This window comes from Artemia sp. Qi Xiang Cuo, chromosome 14 (genome assembly GCF_049724085.1).
Source record: "Artemia sp. Qi Xiang Cuo chromosome 14, ASM4972408v1, whole genome shotgun sequence".
In the NCBI taxonomy this organism is placed as follows: Eukaryota; Metazoa; Arthropoda; class Branchiopoda; order Anostraca; family Artemiidae; genus Artemia; species Artemia sp. Qi Xiang Cuo.
Genome location: NC_142807.1, coordinates 55,105,533 through 55,128,269, shown reverse-complemented (window position 1 = coordinate 55,128,269; position 22,737 = coordinate 55,105,533). Strand labels below are relative to the sequence as shown.

At 34.9% G+C, this 22,737-nt stretch overlaps 1 protein-coding gene across 3 annotated transcripts in view; it reads left to right on the top strand.

Moving 5' to 3' along the window:
• Positions 1-22,737, top strand: part of LOC148944648 (sushi, von Willebrand factor type A, EGF and pentraxin domain-containing protein 1-like) — a 190,846-nt gene that overhangs the window by 68,218 nt on the left and 99,891 nt on the right. For all 3 annotated transcript variants that reach the window (XM_089099709.1, XM_089099710.1, XM_089099711.1), the window contains exon 7: positions 20,773-20,952. In XM_089099709.1, the coding sequence (XP_088955835.1) occupies positions 20,773-20,952 (180 nt within the window). The remainder of the gene's footprint in view (positions 1-20,772; positions 20,953-22,737) is intronic.

The window sequence follows — 22,737 nt, the reverse complement described above, 5'->3', positions numbered from 1 at the left end:
CAGATTTTAATTCTGATTTCAAAAATATACGTTTCATCAAATTTAATCTTACCCATCAAAAGTTACGCGCCTGAGAAAATTCGGCTGATTTTCGAAAAAAGGGAGAAAGACCCCCTAAAAGTTATAGAACCTTAATGAAAATCACACCATCATATTCAGTGTATCAGAGAACCCTACTGTAGAGGTTTCAAGCTCTACAAATGTGGAATTTTCCATTTTTTGCCAGAAGAAGGATCACGGATGCGTGTTCATTTGTTTTTTTTTTTTTTATTTTTCCCAGGTGTAATCGTATTGACCCATGGGTCCTAGAATATCGTTGGAGGGCTCGTTGGAATGAAAATTAAAAGCTATAGTGACATTTTTAAGCGACAAAAAAAATAGAGGGCAAATAAGCCCCCTCCCACGCTCATTTTTTTCTCAAAGTCAACCAATTAAAATTTTTAGATAGCCATTTTGTTCAGCATATTTAAAAATTTAATAAACATGTCTTTTGGGATGACTTAATCCCCCACAGTTCCCAGGGGAAGGGCTGCAAGTTATGAACTTTGCCCATTGCTTACATATTGTATTGGTTATTGGGAAGTATACAGACATTTACAGGAAGGATTTTTTCTGGTGGGGGGGGGGGGGGGATGGAGCAGGGGGTTACTTGGGAGAATCTTTCCGTGGAGGATGTTTCTTTGGGGTAAGGCACATTTCTATGAAGAGGACGCCGGATTTCCAAGCATTATTTAAAAAACGATCTGAAATTAAATTTAAAAAAAACAAGTTTTTTCAACTGAAAGTAAGAAGCAACATTAGAACTCAAAACGAACAGAAATTATTACGTATATGAGAGGGTTCTCCCCCATGTCAATACCTCGCTCTTTACGCTACAGTTTTTTTTAGTGCTTTCAAAAGAGCTATCTTTTCTATTTAAACGGCCTTTGTTATTAGTAGAATAGGTCTAATGAATTCTATGGGGCCCCTGTACCAAACAGGTTTTTTCTAATAGTCCTATTCTACAGGTCATCACACTCTTTGCCAAGAGGAACGAGTATAACTTGATTGGCGATTAGGATTTGAATAAAAGTAATAGTTTTATTTAAAATTAATATTATTAATGTAATTTGATTAAAATATAATAGTTTTTATTTTAGAGTTTATGAGTGGATAAAAAAAAATGAGTGTTGAATTTAAACTATTGTAGATTAATTATTGAAATGACAGCAGCAGCAGCAAAGATGTCCGATAAAATAATTTAGCTGTGGAAATAACTGCTGGTTGTAGACTATGTCTTGAATGGGACACTATGTATGCTAGATACGTGATATCATTAAGCAAATTTAAGCAGGAGGAGCAGCTATGTTTTGCTGGAAAAGTGAATATTCTCCATATAAATAAACTTCGGTGAGCATTAGATGTCCTATCGAAATATATTGATGAGAACAAAATGCATCAGTGAATATTATTATTGTAGTTATGTTCATTAAAAATGTTTCTAAATCAATGGTATTTTTTTTTTCTAAAGTAGACTAGCGTATATTTTAATTAGAAAAAGAGATTCTGATTATTCTGAAGTTGGTTGTGAGAGAGTTAGGACTCTAAAAAAAAAATGGATAGATTCGAGAAAGATCGAATCATGAGGAATCTAATTCTTATGGAAAAACGTTTGATTCTAGATGATGATTTTCTAGAGTTGTCTATTCAAAGGAAGATATTTTCTCGGGGAATGCTTGTTGATATAATGAAAACTGCTCTCCATCATTAGAATATTGTATGAAGCTTCTACGTTGTGTTCCAAATGCATTTACAAAATTTATTGATATATTGATCACGACACAGCAAAGTGATATTGTGTATATGATTTTAAACGTTAGTTTCTAGAAATTTAGGACTTTTTTTTTTCATAATATAGATACCTATATAGTTTGATGTACTCCTCTCCCTCTCTATATCACTAGCACAATATTGTTTTTGTTAGTTCTCTTTGTATGTGTGATATTGAGTGTGTTAAAACTATACACAATTCATAAAAAAAGCCCACTCGGAATTTTATCAATATGCAGCGTATACTATTGTGAGACTTTAAAACGGAGTGATTTGTGTGGTGAGAAGAGTATATTGTGCAACCCATATAAATTGCATAGAGGATACGCTGTAAAAATTAAAGGTTGTAATTCCTGTCTTGAAGAGGTGTGTGACTCTCATCCTAGAGGTCACCTATGCTCCAATTGTCATTATGAAAAATGTAATCAGTGGGAGAGTACATATCCCGGTATGATTGGAAAGAATCCTCACCGGGATTTTAGTTTATTGCTACGAGATTGGTATCGTCGTGGTTTTAGATTTTTCTGGGAGGAGGAACCAGGTCAACGATTCAACTGTTGGAACAACAAGAGAATATGGTTTCTACGTCATTGTTGTGAAGACACTAGGTGTTATAATTATAAGCCCACTGATTTTTATTTGGCAGTGACAGAATGTGATTCGACACTTGAGGACACTGTTTGTGAAATTGCTTCAAATACACAAATTGAAACATGTGAATTCTATAGAATGAATGCGAGTAGTATCATTGACTATACAAAGAGATATGACAAGAGTGAAGTCACACTCTACTGTAGAAAATGTGACCCTGACATTGCAGTACATCAGAATCAGTACACTGTGAATTCAAATAATCTACCAGCACTAGTTGTTGTCGACAAAGACCTAGTAGTGGATGAAATCTAAAGAGTAGAAAAGTCGTTTTATCATGTATATAATTTTTTTTATTAATAAACAATTTCACATACATCTTTAGAACATTTTATTATTAGGGCACTAAAATAAATATTAAATACAGTTGTAAGTATATTCTACACTAGAAAGTCGTTCAATTGAGGTAAGTCAACGTAGATGTTGAGAAACTGCGTGTAGGTGTAACCACGACATCTGAACACGAAAAAGAGTAGTGCATGAAAGCCACATATCTTAGTCGTTAAATCCTGTACTCTTCGTTGATTTTGAATAATGGTTTTCACACTGCTTTCAATAAAGTTGCTGATGTATAGAACATAGAATTTATACGATAGGCCAAGAGGATAAAAAAATTCAATATTCTTTGCTGTTTGAAAGATGCATTGCCAATGACCGATCTTCAAAGTTGATGGATTGCTATTAACAATGATTAGGGTATTGTTAACACTTGGAATTTTTCAATGAAGTCCAAGGGTATGCAATAGGACTTGTATTGAGACATGTATGGATCCATACTAAATACATTGATTATTTGATATGTGTTCATGGTGCAAGGTCTAGTAGAACACTGCCGTCGGGTGTGATTTCCCAATAGGTTTCAAATTGACTCAGTGATATTAGCGTGATACTCTCTGTCAGAGCATCGGAAAATGTACACTCTAAACGTACATTCCCGGTTCGTACTATGGTCATATCCTGTGTGCCTGACAAGTCCAAAACAATAACCCCATGATTTTTTGAAAACATTGAATCGGTTATTCCATTTTCAAATAGTTGGGAGTCATGATCTAGGGATTGCATGGTCAACTCGTATTGAGTTCTATAGGATTTTTTGTCAAATGATAGAGTGTACAGTGGAATACCATTCACTTTGCACACAAGGCTAGATAGACCAAAAAAATTAAAATCATGGGGGGATTCAGTCCAGGATCCAACGACGCTACCACTCTTCACACAGGCCAAAGCCAATTTTTAAGGGGATTTCTCCATTGATAAATGATGAATCGCTATAGCTACGAGAGCCACTGGCAATGTGACATTGAGTGGTGATTGTATGAGGGACAAGAATTTTAATATTGCTACCATTGGCTCTTAGCTTTTCCACTGCCAATGCAACAGAGCTCAGAACGTGTTGTTTCCGGTCGTTGAGAAGTGCTGTTGTGATAACGAAATTTGCATCAGGTGCTGCATTCATTATTTTTCTCAGAATGAAGTTCAATGATGACATCTGTAGCTTTATGTCGAAATTAACCTTGGGGGGTAACTATTGGGATATCTTGAATCTCTCAGGATTTAATTTTCCAACTAGATGATACTCCTGGGTCACTGCAGTAGCCAAATCACCGTCAGTATCAACACCTGTTCAATATTCATAGCCCAATGATTGTCCTCTCATCTACTTGTACACCTTTGTCGTCATCATCATAACTTGTAAGTAGCTTGCATAGTTGGATAAATTATTGCTAGTGCTCACCAATGCCCCATTAATAAATACAGTAATTTGTTTGAATAGGTTGTGTAGACTACAGTTTTCATATGAGAGACCATCGCCGGCAGTTGGAGTTGTATTATCTGACTTTTTCTTCACCACAACAATTAAGTCAATAAATGTTGATGACAAATCAATGAAATAGTCTTCATTGGAAAATATTTGAAAGTGTATATTTTCCGAGAGGGGTTGTTGAGGGTGAAATTGTTCATAGTAGCCATACTTGACACTGACATCAACATTTTCAGCATTGAATAGATTCAATGAGGAAGTGATTGATGGATATGATTCCTTGTGGTGGAGATAAGTCATCTCAAGAGAAGAACTCGTTCTTTGATCTAACAATCTGTTTCTTCTTCTTCTGCTGCTGATTGTTCTGTGTTGTTTTATTTCTCAATGTAATTGTTTATACACTGTGCGTCCTGACTGGCAGGAGACTTATTACTGAATGATTTGAACGCATCCTTTTCAATCCCTCGACAGGTTGCATGGATTTTAATTGCTCACCACCGGCTCTTGGGGAAAATCTAGTATTTTCCTTAACATTCTCGTTGGAATCCTTACTTGACCCCCAGTCCTGTATTGCTGAGGCAGCAAAATTTGATGCCGCAGGTACAAGATATTTTCTTGCAAGGGGTAGTGCAGAACGAAATAGCTTAGCAAACCAGCTACCAAGACCATAGCCAGACATTGTAGTACGCCCTTTGTAGTAGTCCAATCCATTGCCTATTTGACGTGGACTCAAAGCACCGACATAACAATCGATATCGGGACAGACAAATGGAATTCTTCTATTGTTCATTTTTTTTAGGTGATTGTACCGTCTTTGTCGTTGACAATAGGTCGAAAATGACATGTAATCACTGCTAGGCCCTTTGAAATTGCTATTGGATCACCTAATTCGGTTCTTAGTGTTAACTGACAGAGTTCCCAATAGGACGTGCTTACGGGAATATACTGAAGATGCTTTATATTGTAGTGGTGAACATGTTCTTGATTGGTTTTTCGTTCAAGAACTCGTAGTAGGGGGACATTTGAATGGCCCGACCGAGATGGTTCAACATATGTCTAATAAAGAAATATGCTAAGGTCAGGTGATTCTGGGTAATAAGATTTTTCTGTTAGAGGATTTTCGCCAAATCTGACATTACCCTTATGTATTGTACTGGGGTTAAATACAAGACTAATACGTACAGAATATGTGAGTACAAAAATTTAATACTATATTTGGTTATTCCTATAAATTCTAATTTTTTCCGTTGAGTAATTGAAAGTGAAACCACCTTTTTTTCGACTTGCAATGTTTTGGTTGATAACTCGACACAGTTCATGCATGTTATTGTATTCTCTGTAGGGGATGTTAGCAATAGGGTACTGATTAGAGTCAAAAGTTGCCATTGCACCTTCATCACCGAATTCAAACGGTCGTATTTTTATTTCATATTTACGATCCTTTCTCAGGATGTCATAAGTATTTTTGAGGATACAGTCGACAAGGGCCACTTCATATGCACCGTCCAATTTGATGGAGGGTGAGAGTTTTGTCCAAAAATCACTTGTCGTATTCAAGTCATTGTAGAGAGGATCGGAAACGTTGGACATGAAAGTTACAGAGAAATCATTGGGCATTGTCAATATCTTCAACACCAATCCAAGAATCAAAATCGGAGTTGTATCCTAGCCAGCGAACAAGTAACTGTTTCTTACCCCCGCGAGTACGTGTCTTTAATATCTTTTCAATGTGATAGATTTCGCTAGCATTTTTAACTTTTGAACTTCATAGTCATAAAGGCCGCCGAGAATCTCTTCATCTTTGGTATCACGCAGGCGATAAGTTATGGGTTTAGTGTCTAGGATTTTTGCTACTTTGAGAAGTTCAGTGGACCACAATTAATTCCCCTTTTCAAAAACATTAGTTGTTCTATTAATTTGAACAGTATCACCAACCTTGAATATATTTTTCTTCCTGACCTTTGATTCATTGGAATATTGTTTAAGAAAGGTTTGAATTGTATTATGATCCGCATGATGAACGTCCGTTGGTAAAGAGTTGGACAACGATCGATGAGGTCGTTGATTATAAGTCAACATGATTTTATCTAGATCATGAATAAAAGCTAGTGTATTTTTCCATGTACACTATCTTGAAATTAAAAGTCGAATAGTTCTTATCAATCGTTCGGCCAATGCAGCCTTTATAGAGCTATGACGATGATAGAGCAGCGTACTATATTTCTCTAGTACTTTTGCAACATGAGGATTAACAAATTCACAACCGCGATCCGTTTGAATTTTTTTATATGAATCCTTTTCGAGAATACTTTCAATGGCCTGAGCAACTTCAACACCTCTCTTTGATCGCAATGGAATTGCATATGCATAGCGACTAAAAACACTGATTGCAAGTAGAATGTACTTGTACGGTGTATTGTGACGTCTTTGAAGCTCATCTAGAGTCAGGAGATCTGCTTGCATTATATCCAGTGGGTAAAAGGCTTTAGTTTTTCGATATTGATTGGCACGAAGTCTATGATTTCTATGCAGAGTGTAACTTGGTTCATTTTGTAGATAGTCTTGTACTCTTTTAGCGCGAACACCCGTGACTTTGGAAAGGGTTGTGGGGGAACTTAAACTCCCCGCCTCGCCAATATTTTCATAAACACCTTTCAGAACTTCAGCCATTTCGAACGTAAACACGTTGTGCAACGTCCGCTACCCTTTTGTATACGGGCTGCTGCTGCTGCTGCTGGTGACGGAAACGTTTACTTAATACGTCTTCGCTTTTGTCTAGCTATCAGTAGTGTGCTAGTATTTTCCAAAATGGATTTAAAATCTTCTTCTTCTTCAAGTTCATCTTTTAATGATGATGATGATACACGTTCATTTAATTTTTTTAAAATTTGTCTATTGCCAATAAGACTTTTGGGGAAGTTTAATGAATTGAAAAAGTTATATAGATGAGTGTCAAATGATAATAGTCCTTTACTATTTGTAAACAGGTCTTATATTAAATCGAGTAGATTATAGCTCTTGCCCTCAATTACAATCCTTTCCACATTTATCTCAGCTTGAATTTGACAAATGTCAAAGAGATACGTTAGGAGTCGTGTTATGTTTTAACCATATTATATGCGTCTTATTTTTACAAATGTAAAAAAAAATTAAAACAATTACACCTTATTTAAATTTTTTACAGCAGCAGCAGAAGGATACTCATGTGGAGATCTTTATTTTTTGGGATCAGCAGCAGCAGCAGTGGGCTTTGATCGATAGTGTTTGTCCACTCGGCGAAGTGCATCTTGAAGTAAAATCAGTTTTTTATCATCATCAATAGTTTCATTGTCGAGGAATTTACTCATATTGTTCTCAAAGTGTTCCACGGGAGAGAGAACAAGTTCTTTTGAAGTCAATTTATAGGGTTTTGCCATTCTCTAGAGAAAACTGTTTACAAGTCCTACTATTATCAGTATCAACAGTGTGAAAAAGCTACCACCTATCTGACAACCTCGTTTCTTTTTTAAGATATTCACTTTCTGTTTATAAGTCAATGCACTTTAACTGAAACGAAGTTGCGGCTCCTGTAGCATAAACACATACTACAGTCTTAAATTTAACTAAGTCAAATTTAAAAAAAGTTCATATATTATATTAATGAAATCATTTTCAATACCATGTTTGAGTATTACTTTTCTAATCAGATGTTTTGAAGTTCTTAGATCTGACAACAAATGTCTATTTTCATATAGTTTCTTCAGTGTCATGACAGAGAATAATAGGTCTTTTTAGCGTTCACCGGGAGATATGCTGTAATTTCATTGTCAAAAATATCTGTGACTACACGCAGATCCTCGGATGTATTTTGATTAAGATCCAGCAGAATATAACCGTGGGGTTTATTAGTTGCCTGATTGTATGCTGAGAGCAGAAATTTAGGGGCTCCTGGATAGATTTGTTTATTGAGGGTTATTAGCGAGCTAGAATCACGAACAACTCTGTAGATGAGATAGTAGGTGAAGTTCAAAGCAAGTGTTCGCATACATTTGCTCTGATGAAAGAGATTGTGTAGAACTAGAGTAACGGAAATCTGTTCATGATGAGAGCGAACAGTGAACAATTGCAGCATTTGCTGGGACCATTGTTCAATGGATTCAGCCAGATCGTCAATGATCAGCCAAGAGTTTGGTTCGATAATGTTGAAAACATCAAGTCCCTGTATGAACTGTATCTACATCGATCCCATGGCAGCAATTGTTTTTATTTTATTGTATGACTCCTGCCAAATACTATAGCAATAGTAGATTTTTTTCGGCTTTTCTGCAAACATTTTATCACAATTTTTAATTATTTTAGTTAAGAGTGTTGTTTTGCCCGACATTGAGGGCCCACACAGAAACGATCTGAATAGTGTTTTAAATTGATACATGTTCTTTTCAAAAGCTCACCTGTACAACTCACTGTAGACCCTAATTGTGTAATGACTATATAATTTTTTTCCCTCCTACTCTGTTCTTCAAGAATACGAAGAAAAATAAAAAGAATAATATTTTTTTTATTTTATTATATGCACATATAAATGTAACAATACATTTAAAAAAATACACTTTTTTTTTAATTTATTCATAATAAAAAATACAAAAATAACATTTACATAGGTACACACACACACACACACACACACAGATAAAAAACACTTTGTTTATAGAGAAAAAAAAATTAAATTAGAGAGAGCACTTGAAAAAAAAATACATTTTTTTTTTTTAAATTTATTTATAATAAAAAAGTATACAACAACAACAACATTTACATGGGATGCACATAGAGACAAAAAAAATTTTTTTTTTTTTTTTTTTTACAGAGAAAAAAATATTAAATTAGAGATGGCACTTGAAAAAAAAAAAAATCTGCTCCAAGTCCAAAAAAAAAAAAGATAACTTTGGTGACGGTTCCCCCCCCCCGCGCTGGCGGCGGCCGCCCCCTCCCCGGGCCGCGAGGCCCCCCCCCCGGGCCGCGAGGCCCCCCCCCCCCAAAGGTTTTTTAGGCAATTTGTTACAGGCCTTTATTTAAAACGCGAGTTTCACGGGGGGCCATACAATCGGGGCGGTCGGAAGTTTAATATTGACCCAGGGGGAGGGGGGGCACACCATCTTCACAAACATAGACCTTGTCGGAAATGGTACTCATGTCTATTTTTTCTACATTTACAGTATAGTTATTGTAGTTCAACGAAAGAATTGCCAACAATTTTGCTCGTGGAATTGCATTTTGAACAATACAATTCCTATAAATGTTAATATTGAAATTATTGTCCATAAAGTGCCTTGGACCTCCTTTGCAAAATTTCTTGATTTCCTCGTCGTGTGTCTGTATAAAGTACGCCTTCGGACCTACAAACATACCACGGGAAATCAAGTCGATACCCGTGTCAGATTTAAAAAATGAAATCTGAGTGTGCGCCCATCAGTGGACGAGCTCAGTGTACGGATCACCATTCAACTTCGGTGAGTTCATTCAAGAGCTTAGAATTTCACAGTTCGCCAAATAGTCGCGGAGAGGTGATGTTCTTACTTTTAAAAGCCTAGACTAAGTGTCTCCATAGAAGAACCTTCCGTGCCCTTTTTCCGGACACTAGACCCTGGAAACATTTCAGTAGAACTACAACTTGAGCTTTTTTGAGATCTCCAAGATAGCACTGCCAGCTGCACTATATTTATTCAGGACACTAAGTTTTTTTTTCCTATTCAAAAGTACCATGTCCGGGCCAATGATTGTAAAGGAAGTGTAATTGGGATCGGCAATAATTAGAGCACATTATTCTGAATCGGTCAAAACGTCGCAACGCTTCCTATTGCGAACACTCTCACACATGTTGCCGAAAGCTGAAATCAAAATGAGTTTATAAAGTTCTTTTTCGGCTTTCGTCTGTGCTGCAGAACGTTTGCCGACGAAAGTGTCAACAAATTTTTTCAAATAATGTTTTTGACCAAATTCGAGTGCTCGGTGAACCTTTGTGACGTTGAAATCATTGATACACATCCATTTTAACGCTACATGGTGTAAAACTATGTTTTTTTTCGGCAGAAGATCAGCAATAAGTTTTTGTTTTGAAGGTGCCCAATGCAATCCGTCCACCTCGACTTAACGCCTATTGAGTGGACTCAAAGAGTCCATTGTCACATGTTTATTGATAAATGGTAAAACAAAATCCTTTACTGACTCGCGAAGCTCGACTGGTATCTCTACATCAATTTCAAAAAAACATCCCACTGGTTCAGTTTCCTCAACACCACTGTCACTGTTGGGGACCTGGGGAGCTTGAGGGTCATTGAGCCATTTATACTTGCCGCAAGGTAGTGCATAATGGGACATGGCCGAGGGGTAGAGAGACTTCATATCGAGGAAAACTGCATTTGATTTTGTCCCCGTCTTCTCCCCCGGTGGATCAGTTTCCAAGATACGGTCTCCGTGAAAAACAAAACCCCCCCTCATTGATCTCTCGATGAACAGATGCTGATCAATGTCCGTAATTAGCCCAATTTTTTCCCAACTAATTGTTAAGATGAGGTCCATCACTCGATGAGGCGAAGAAAAATAATAACCCAACTCAATACTAAATCCCTCATCTGTATTGGCAGTATTTTTACACATTCTATCTAACAACTTGAACACTTCCATCTAATACTCCATCGGTAGGTTGTAATACTCATTTTAAGCCATCATTAGGCCCACACTTTTTTATCACTTAATTCTTAATTTAAGGTGCAATTCCGATTGTGACAACTGTCGTAAAACGATTCAATTGGAGGAATAGCCTCCTCGGCGAATCTCGACATGGAACAATAATGGTCATAAGGATAGATGCCCTTAACCGTTAACAAATCATATAAATCATTTGGAAATTGCTACTTGAGAAGGGGGAAAGCGTTGCTGCCGTCATCGTTTTTCTTCACTTGAATTAATTCACTCAATGATTTGTGAAAAAAACTGTAGGACTCTAAAAAGCGAATTTCATTAGTGTACTCAACAACGTCGTCAACAAATTTCCACATAAATTCCAAAACAAGCAACTTTTCCTCGGATTTAGATCTGATTTTGTACGTAAAGCTGTTTTTCACCAATGCATCATCATCATACACTGTTCCATTTCTTTGAAGATGTGCCAATGCAGGTAGCACAAACTTCAGATCATAGATAGAGTTATGTATAAAAACCAGCAGAAAAACTTGTTGGTTAATTTTTAAATTACACTAATTATGAGCCCACCCCCGAAAGCTACTTTTCCCCGTTGAATTGGGGTCAATAAGGTGATTGTGATCCTGCACCGCGTCTTTTGGGACAAGGGTATCCCTACGCACCCAGCACATTGGTTCCCTTTCCAACGCCAATTGCTCTTTATCAGACACTATCATTTGATAATTATTAGGACGTAATCTCAAAATTGCCCTGTTTTCAGTTTTTATTAGAGAAACAAAAAACTTGTCTATACTATGCTCCTCGTCCATAGTCAAAAAAAACTTACACGAGCCTGGGAGGGGTAACGTCGAGACGGCCATGTGCGTAGTAGAACGACACAAGTGTGTGTTCCTTGACAATAGTTGACATGGATGAGTCCGATACCTCAACCAGTCTTGTTTAACAATCAAAAGACACTTTATCAGATTGCAGAAGAGAATTTTGAAAATTTTTAAATTGTAAAATGTCATTGCCTTCTACCGACAGTTTAATTCTTTGATTTCCATGAAGTTTGAAAGGTCCCATGTGATCTAAAAAAGTTCGCTCAGATCTAAATGGGGAGAGGCACATGGGACAATAAAAACATTCTCCTTTGTTCGTGCCTTGACATAGGAGCCGACTTATCGCAGTAACGGGGAAAAATTACCATAAGAATTTACATCTTTGGGAGGCTGGTAAATAACCCATACAAAATTTTTAACATTTTCCACAATTGGTGTCCTCACTGAGTACAAAACCCCTTTTTTATTTAGTTTTTTCACCCCCGATACACAGCCAGTGTCTTCCTGGTGCAAAACTAAAACAACCACACGATAGTAATTTGCGGGCTATACACTTATGATATATGTATTTTAACCCTTCGCTTTTAAATATAAACAAAAAAAAAATAATTTATTGAAATTTTTTCCCCCGTTACGTGCAAGTCTGTCAACATTTTTTATTGTTGACTCATTTTTTAATGTCTTATGGGCTGCTACTAAAAACGCATATTTGAAGCATTGAAGTCCAGTGTCAAAATTAAAACCCTGAACTCCTTTGGTAGTCCATAAATCTGGGTGACATTTTATTTTGTTACCCATCCCTCCTCTTAAAATAAAGTTTTTTTTTAATCTACTGAGATTCAGATCCATGCGTTCAATGTATAAAATGGTGGACCCACTTCCCCTCTCGCTAAACGAGTCCAAAGTTGAAATTAGTTTATGCACCCAATTGAAAAAGTTGTCTTCAAAATCGTTTAGACCTGGGTAAAAAATCTGGTTACCCGTCGAAAAATGAAAATAAAAAACGTCCCCTGATGTTCCCTTTTGCAGGTAAACTTTTTGGTTGACTGATGCTTTAATTCCCCCCTGACCTTCCCAATTCTGGATCTGAATATCAATAAGTGCTCGAATTTTGTCGATATATCTATGGAGATTTTTCACGGGGTCAGTTAAAATAATGCCAGCGTTTCCCTCGGGAAGGCTAAAATCTACCCTTTATGTTTGCAAATGACCTAGAGCAGATTCTAGCAGATAAAAATCAGGCAAGTCCGAGGACGTAGCACTGTTTGCATGTCCTGACCCTGTTTGTTCAATCACATTGGGGGGATGTGACATGAGGTCCCCTAGCACGTATTCCAAGGTGTTTGGAGACAATTGGTCAATCCAGCTGGTATTGTCCTCTGATAGAATTTCGTTATGAGGACCCGGTTCAAATTTACTTGTAGCATCATCAAATATTCACGCATGCAATTATCTGCCCACTCTGGGTCCTCAAACATGTCAACATCACAAGTTAAGTCCTCTAGGCTGGCCAATTCCCCGAAAACATCGTTAAGGAACCCCTCATGCCACTCCAAATTCTCTAGAACCAGGTTAGGTTCATCCCTGAGCTCTGGTGGTGGTGACAGAATTGGTTCTGTAAATATACGTGCATCATCACTCGATGGCGTCGTTGGGAGTGCTATATTTGCAATATGTAGAAAAAAAAAAGTTTTTTTCTTATGTGAAATAATCATTATTTTTTTTTATAGTTAATAAACTTTTGTCAATTTCTCATAGTCATTGTCCCACCACCTGAACAATTAAAAGAAGAAAAAAGTTACATTGCCTTATGTCTTTCATAATGTCAACTGAACATGTTAAAAAAAAATATTTTTTTTTTGTCGGGAAAATGTAGTCTTATTCTTAGAATGGGTAAGTTCGAACAAGAGAATGATAGAAAAAATTAATGGTTTTATTCCAATTTTTTTTTTTAAATAAAAACGCAAACTACGAGTCCAATTCGATTCTTTGAGCCTCTTCATTGTAACTGTTAGTGAAATTGGACCATTGTTCGACTGATGCAGTATGCTGTACGAACACTTGCTCCTCGGCTTCAGTTAAAGGACACGAACTCCATCTGTAGGAGCTTGGTGGTGTTGTTCTTACTTTCTCACTACACAGTATTGTCTTGTGTTCGGTTCAACTGGATTTTTTTCTACACTTGATAAATAAATTAGGTTAAAAGAGAATAACTTTTTTCTCCGTCCCTCTAAACAATTAAAAATTATAAATGGTCCTTGGTAGAGCCCCCCCCCCCAAACCCCTACCACGGAGACACCTTTGTACCCCGGAGCTTACGGCGAGAGAGGAGGATCGCTACCCTTTCCGAGTTGGAGGGGGGTATCGGCCTTCACAACACTTCAAATAGAACAGTCTCAAATTCTTTTTCTTTAACCTTTCAAAAAGGCAATTATTTGCCTGAGTTGTTTCAAAAATAATAATAATATTTTCTTTTGCATGTGAAAGGCATAATAGGTGATTATTCAAAGGACCCTTCTTCTTATCGTAAAAACATATCCTGTTTCAAGAAGCTCATTTAGAATTCAAAAGTAGATTAAAAGCGATGGGATATTTGATAAAGCGAAAATGGTTTTAGCGCAATTATACCCGTTTAAGGCATTTAGAATTCAAAGTAGATTAAAAAAACGATGGGATCTTTGATAAAGCGAAAATGGTTTGTGCAACTATATCATTTTAAGGCTGGGTTGCCGATAGCTAAATAGCAAAACTTTTAAAATTAATTTTTTAATTAAATGTATATTGGATATAATTTAAGAGGTATGGTTTTTTTTTTTGTTATATAAATTAATTATAAGAACTACTTTATATAAACCAGCTAATTTGGTTAATGAAATAAAATTAAATATATTAGAAAAAAATTTTAATTTTTTAAAAAGCTATGCGCCTGAGAAAATTTTGTCTTATTTTTGAAAATAGAGATAGAAAAAAAATTATGTATATACTTACAAATTCTGACTGGCCTTCTATATCTGAACTCCTTTGTAATACTTGAGGGGGGTTTGCCATGGAGTCAACTCGGGGGTCAGAGGGCTCTGTCACTATATGTTGAGTGTTTGATGGATGGTCAGGATCGTGTGTAACTTTTCTAGCGAATTTGATAACAGACGCTCTTGTGGGCTGTATTAATGAAGGTTCGCCATATCTAGCTTTTTTCTCAGAAGGGGGATTATTGCACGTCTCTTCTTCTTCCTTTAAAGAAAAGACAAAAAAATTTAGCATGTAGCAAAAATGCATTTTGAGTTTTTGGAAAATAATTCAGTTTATGTTAGACATCTAAAGTAGTGTAAAAAAAAAAAAATCTTGATTTCAAAATCAGGGGTTTTAAATTACTTTTTTTTGCAATTGAATATTAATTCGAAAAAAACTGGGTTTGCCACGAAATTTTAAAAAAACTTACTTGTGTATTTTTTTTTTTTTTTTAATTGGGGGGCAAAACCCCCAAAAATTTAAAGAATTTTAATTAAAATAAAACCGTCGGATTAAGTGTAAAAGAAAAATATATTAAAAAGCTTTCAAGCTCATATATGCAAAAATATGCAACTTTTGTATTTTTTGCCAGAAGAAAAATACAGGAATATAGAAGTTAATTTTTAAATATATCAATTTATTAAAAGAAAATTAAAATTTTTGTTAGAATAAAATATAAATTAACTATAAAACTATCATAAATTAAATAAAAAAAAAGTGTTTTTTTTTTAAACTTAAATTAATTAGCTTCAATAAAAATAAAGTAAATTATTACCGATTTGAAGAGGGGCTGTCCCCTCAACCTTGCATCGATAATTAAGCTAAATTATTAAATCTTATAACAACTTTTTTTTTTTTTTCAATAAATAAAAAAATTTTGTGTAAAGAGCGAAAACTAATGATTTCAAATATATAATTTTAATAAAGTTTAGCTATAGCGGTCAAAAGTTACGCGCCTGAGAAAAATTTGCCTTGTTTTCGAAAAAAGGGGGAAAACATCCTCTAAAACTCATAGAACTTTAAAGAAAATCACATCAACAGAGAACCCTACTATAGAAGTTAAAAGCTCCTATCTGGAGTCCCATTCGAACGGAAATTAAAAGTTCTAATGTCCTTTTTAAGTAACCCCAAAAAAAATGGAGGGCATCTAGGCCCCCCCTCCCCCCCCCCTCCCACACTAATTTTTTCCCAAAGTCATCCACCGTGACAGCGGAATTAGACAAACCCCGTTTATAGCAAGAGCCTGTGAAATTTAACCCCCCTCAAAACTCTCACAGTCTTTGTAACACGCAAGATTTTCATTCACAGCAGAAAAATATATCATGCTAGGAAAAAGCTTTATTTCTGAATGATAATGAACTGTTTTTCAAAACATTAAAACTTGTAAACATACCTATGATGGATAGATTTTATTTACATAATAGAAAAAAAGCGTGCTTTGACATTTCTATCGAATACAGTCGTCATATTCTGAAGATTTTGTATTGTTGGAGGGGAGGGGGGCGGGCCCTCTGAAATTTGAATTCACTAGTAAAACTTTTTTCTTTATTTTTTTTTGGGGGGAAATAAAAGAATGAAAAGTGTACTCACATTGAAAATAGACAAATCCATTGTTTTCAAAAGTTAAAAATATATGGTGTAATATAAAAAATTTATTAATACATAATTAAAATTGGAATGCAATGTGGGTAAATTTTATCGGGTTTTTTTTTTTTTTAAATTAATTACATTGTTTCATGAAAATTTTTTTTTTTTTTTTTTTTTATAAAAATTAAAAAAAAGTTTATTATATTTGAAAAAACGCAAAACTTTCTCAAAAAAAAAAAACATGTATATTCCTTGAAAGAGTGTGATGACCTGTTTACCTACTAGAAGAACCAGTTTGGTACAGGGGCCCCATAGAATTCATTAGACCTATTCTACTGTTATTCAGGGGTTTGTGAATTAATTTTTTTTTTTTAACTTTTAACGTAAAGAGCGTGGTATTGCCTAAGGGGAGAACCCCCTCATTTACGTAATAACATATACGTAATAAAAAAAAAAATAATAAAAAAAAACAAGCGATAGCCTACTTTCTTTTAAAAAACGAGATTTTAATGTCAATAAATGTATCAAAAGAATGGGCTTATAATGATGATTCTAAATATATAAATTTTATTAAGTTTAGTATTACTCATCAAAGACTACGAGCCTGAGAAAATTTACCTGATTTTTCAAAGAGGGGGGAAACATCCCCTACAAGTGAAAGAATTTTAATGAAAATCACACCGTCAGATTCAGCGTATCAAAAAACCCTATTACACAGGTTTCAAGCTCAAATCTGCAAAAATCTGCAACTTTGTATTTTTTGCCAGAAGAAAAATATACGAATATAGAAGTTCGTTACGTAAGTTAATTTGTAAATTACGTCAGAACCAAATTTAGAGACAGCCATTTAGCAAAAGAAAAGTACAATTTTTATGCAAATTTTGTTTACTTATTCAATGACGGCGAGCCAAAATAAAAGCTGCATTAACTAAAAAACGATCAGAAATTAAATTAAAAAATAAGTTTTTTAAACTGAAAGTAAGGAGTGATGTTAAAACTTAAAATGAACAGAAATTATTCCGTATATGAAAGGGGCTGTCCCCTCTTCAACGCCTCGCTCTTTACGCTAAAGTTTTACTCTTTACATGTAGAGATTTTCTGGGGGAACTGTCTTGAGGAATTTTTCAGATATTCTGCGGGAGAAATTCTCCATGGGGAATTATCACCAGGATAAACTCTTCCTTTATGAAATTTTCCGCGAGAGAAACTTTGCATTGGAGAGGGGGTCAAGGAAAAAAATGTCAATATAGGGAGGATTTCCACTATAAATATAAAAATGTCAGAGAGTAAATAAAAAAACAAGTGTCTTTTCGAATGACAGTATGGTAAGGAGAATTTTTCAGGAGGAATCGTCGGCAAGACATTTTCTGGGGGAATTTGCAGCGAGGATGGAATTATCCGAGGATTATCTCCCAAGGGGGGGGATCATTTTAAGCGGTAGAACTTCCATAGTGGAAATTTTTGTGGGTGGGGAAATTTTCATGGAGGGGCTCCAGCATTATTTGAAAAACGATCAGAAATTAGATAATTAAAATAGGTTTTTTCAACTGAAAGTAAGGAGCAGCATTAAAACTTAAAACGAACAGACATTATTACGTATATGAGGGAAACTGCCTTCTCCTCAACACCCCGCTCTTTACGTTAAAGTTAGGCCTTTTTTCCAATTCTTAAAGAACGTCTCCTGAAACACAAGGACCGTTTAATTAGAATAGGGAGCTTTTTTAAAGGTGCTTAAAAACTTTCGCGTGAAAAGAAAGATATTGAAGAGGAGACAGCCCCCCTTATATATATATATATATATATATATATATATATATATATATATATATATATATATATATATATATATATATATATATATATATATATATATATATATATATATATATATATATATATATATATATATATATATATATATATATATATATATATATATATATATATATATATATATAATATATATATATATATATATATATATATATATATATATATATATATATATATATATATATATATATATAATAATTTCTGTTCGTTTTAAGTTTTTATGTTGCTCCTTACTTTCAGTTGAAATTTTTTTTTATTTAATTTCGAGTAGGCCTACTAAGTCAGTATTTACTGCAGTGCAATGTTGATGAATCTCTTACGAAAACGGGGGATCTGAGGTAAAACTACTTTGTAGTAAAGATCTGTATTTGAAGTTGGATATCTTTGTTCTGCAACAGCTAAATGTGCTAGATATCTTATGTTATTCTGTGTATGAATGGATTGCTTCCCTCTTCACCCTCAAAGAGTTATCAACGGCCTATGTGTTTAAAACTCATGCTTTCAGGAATATTAGAAAATATTTCTTGTTTCTAGTTTTGTTCAGCTTCTTTAGAATGTTTATCTGTTTTTCTGAAATCATGTCAATTTTATTTTTCATACCTCTAGAAAGGCCAGAAAAATTTCACAGTTGTAAGCTGATCTCGACCGTATTCTTGTACTTTAGTAAGTAATCAGGTTAATGACGCTTTTTGACTACTATGGTCCCGGTGTTGGCCCTGCAGTGCGTTGCTACTGCCTGGTTCGATCTCTGAGTTTACCATGTAGTTACTATGTTATTACCATGGTATTACACAAGGCCATATCCAGGGGGGGTTGACCCTCCCTCGAAATGTTTGTCTGACTCGCAAAAACGTAGCAAAAATGGACATAAACAAATTTTGTATGCGCTTTTTGAGTTTTTTTTTTGTATAAACCCCACCTCCCCCCCCCCAAAAAAAAAAATTATTTTTGAGTGAAACCCCCTCCAAAAAAAAATCCTGGGTACGGCCTTGGTATTACAATATTAAGATCGAACCCACTGCGCCGCCACAGGACAAAAAGTCTTGCACTTACTTTTGTCTTTTGACTATTTCATACTATCTCTTTTTACGCTTCTAATATATTGGAGCATGACAAGGTTTATGCGTCACAATAAGTGATTTGCGATAAATCATAAAGATTTACCTTATAAAATAAGCCCAATTGAAATAAACCCTACCTCCAGTAATACCCTGGCAACCCGAGATAGATCTTTCTCTAGAAACAAAAATTAGTCGTTTCTAAGAAACGTTTACATTTACCACACACAGAAAAAGCTTCGGCTTTTTCTTAACTGGAACCTAGTAATGCACAAACCATTAGTTTCTATACTAGGAATAAAGGCGAAACACTAGGGCCATTAAATTAGAAAGAAAGCTGTTTTAAAAGTTCTGAAAAAAAGCTTTAGAGTGAAGAGCGAGGTATTGAGGAGGGGTAACCCCCACCCCTCATATATATAACGATTTATCTTTTTTTAAGTTTTAATGTTGCTCTTTACTTTCAGTTGAAAATACTTCTTTTTTATTTAATTTCTTATGGTTCTTTCAGTAATGAAAGAAAATCCGGCTCCTCTTCCATGGAAAATTCCCTTACCTCACGAAACATTCTTCCATGGAAAGATCCTCCTAAGTAAATCCCCACCAGAAAATCCCCTTCCCCCCGAAAAATGTCTTTATTCTTTCCAATAACCAATGCTGTATGTAAACAATGGATAAAGTTCATTGCTTGCAGCCTTCCCCCGGGGACTGTGGGTGGTTAAGTATTCTCAAAAACATAGTTATTAGATCTTTTGATTATGCTGAAAAAAAAATGACTATCTCAAGATTTTAATCGGGCAACAATAGAGAAAAAAGGCGCGTGTGAGGGGGACTAGGTGCCCTCCAGTATTTTCGGTCATTTAAAAGGGGCATTAGAACTTTTGATCAAATGAGCTCTTTCCCGATCTTCTAGGATCCCTGGTTCAATACGATAACCTCGGAAAAAAAAGAAACACGCGCATCTGTGATCTATTTTCTGGTAAAATTTCACATTTTTGTATATGAGAGCTAGTAACCTCTACAGTAGGGTCCTCTGATATGCTAAATCTGGTGATGTGATTTTTCATTAAGACCAAATGATGTTTTGGGTCTCTCCCCCCTTTTTTTCAAAATTGGGAAAGTATTCTCAGGCTCGTAACCTTTGATGGGTAACATTAAACTTGATGAATTCTATATATTTTGAATAAGCATTAAAATTTGATTCTTTTCATGCATCTATTGTCATCAAGACTCTGTCTCTTAGAGTTTCGGTTACTATTGATCGTATCGCTCCTTACTTACAGTTCATTACCCCGAAGTGTTTGATGCATAGGTAAGAGTAACATAAGTATTAGTATCTCTAATCACGAAAAAAAGGTTTTGATTCAGCATATTTTTCCTTTACACCTTTCTATGATAATGAAAAACTGCCAAGATCATTCATCACCGACTAAATGCCTTAAAATACCTTTTTTCAAAATATGCAAAGTTATGCGTGCTGTAAACCTTGATTCATGGATTTAATCTTCCCACACAATTTCAAAATAAGTGAAGATAAATGGTCAAAAAACTATTTTAAATCTTTCAGTCAAAAAATGTCAAGAATTGAAGACACCTAAATATGGTTTTATGAATTGTACAAGTTCTGATCCGGTTTTTGATAGTGAATGCGAATTTTCTTGTGAAGAAGGCTACCTGCTGGTTGGAAGCAAGAAAAGAACATGTCTCCCAATTTCAATTTGGACAGGTGTCGCTGCGTTTTGTCGACGTAAGTTATTTACTATTTATTCTGTCATATATAGCATTTGTGCCAAAGGCTGTATATGAAATTTGTCAATGCTAAGATTATTGCCAAAAATTGTATTAGGAAGCTACCATCCAGACTGTAGTACTAGTACTTCCATTCTACTCTTTAAATAAAGAAAAAACATGTCGTCTTTTTCTTATGACTCGTTGTGGCTCAGGAGGGGAAAAGAGTTTAGCTTTAAACAAAGTGGATTTTTTTATGGGGGGGGGGGGAACGTTTGTAACTGTTTTAACCTCTGGCGAATTAGTACTGTAATGAACTGTCAGCAGCAGTACTTTCATTTTAATCCCTAATAAAGGAAAAAATAAAAATGTCGCCATTATCAACGTTTGTAACTGTTTTAACCTCTGGCGAATTAGTACTGTGATGAACTGTCAGGAGCAGTACTTCCATTTTAGTCCCTAATAAAGGAAAAAATGTCAGCATTATCAATGTCACCATTATCATTACATCATTTTTTTCAGAATTAATGACGTGTATGGCCTCAAGTTTCTAGAGGCATTGGTCATAAAAAATTCCCATAAAAAAACAACAGAAAAACATATAAGTAAAACAACTAGGCGATACTCCATTCAAAGTTTCAAAACGAATAGTTGACTGTAACGAAAACAAAACGGAAAAAAAAATGATTGACTATAAAGAAGTATTATACATTTTTGTTTTAGAATTATTTTTTCTGACAGTATGTTGTAAATGACTTTGGCTGCAGTGTTGATAAAAAATGTACGCCACTGAGCTACGGGTAAGATTCTAACGGCCATAAGCTGTTGGTATTTTTCTGCTTAGTTAACTCCTTGATAACATATTAACCCCTCCCCCCTTTTTTGAGTGTGTGCCTGATGATATCTAAAATATATTTATTAAATAGGTCATAAGCAGGAAAGTTATAGGTGGGACGAACAAAATAGGAGTACTAGTACTAGTACTTCCATTCTACTCTTTAAATAACGAAAAAACATGTCGTCATTTTCATATGACTCGTTGTGGCTCAGGAGGGGAAAAGAGTTTAGCTTTAAACAAAGTGGATTTTTTTTTATGGGGGGATGGACGTTTTTAACTGTTTTAACCTCTGGCGAATTAGTACTGTGATGAACTGTCAGGAGCAGTACTTCCATTTTAGTCCCTAATAAAGGAAAAAATGTCAGCATTATCAATGTCACCATTATCATTACATCATTTTTTTCAGAATTAATGACGTGTATGGCCTCAAGTTTCTAGAGGCATTGGTCATAAAAAATTCCCATAAAAAAAACAACAGAAAAACATATAAGTAAAACAACTAGGCGATACTCCATTCAAAGTTTCAAAACGAATAGTTGACTGTAACGAAAACAAAACGGAAAAAACTGATTGACTATAAAGAAGTATTATACATTTTTGTTTTAGAATTATTTTTTCTGACAGTATGCTGTAAATGACTTTGGCTGCGGTGTTGATAAAAAATGTACGCCACTGAGCTACGGGTAAGATTCTAACGGCCATAAGCTGTTGGTATTTTTCTGCTTAGTTAACTCCTTGATAGCATATTAACCCCTCCCCCCTTTTTTGAGTGTGTGCCTGATGATATCTAAAATATATTTATTAAATAGGTCATAAGCAGGAAAGTTATAGGTGGGACGAACAAAATTGGATGGAATTAAATTATAAAGATTAAATTATAAAGATTTATATTAAATTATATTAATTTAATTATAAATTATATTAATTTAAAGATTAATATAAATTAAATTATATTAATTTATATTA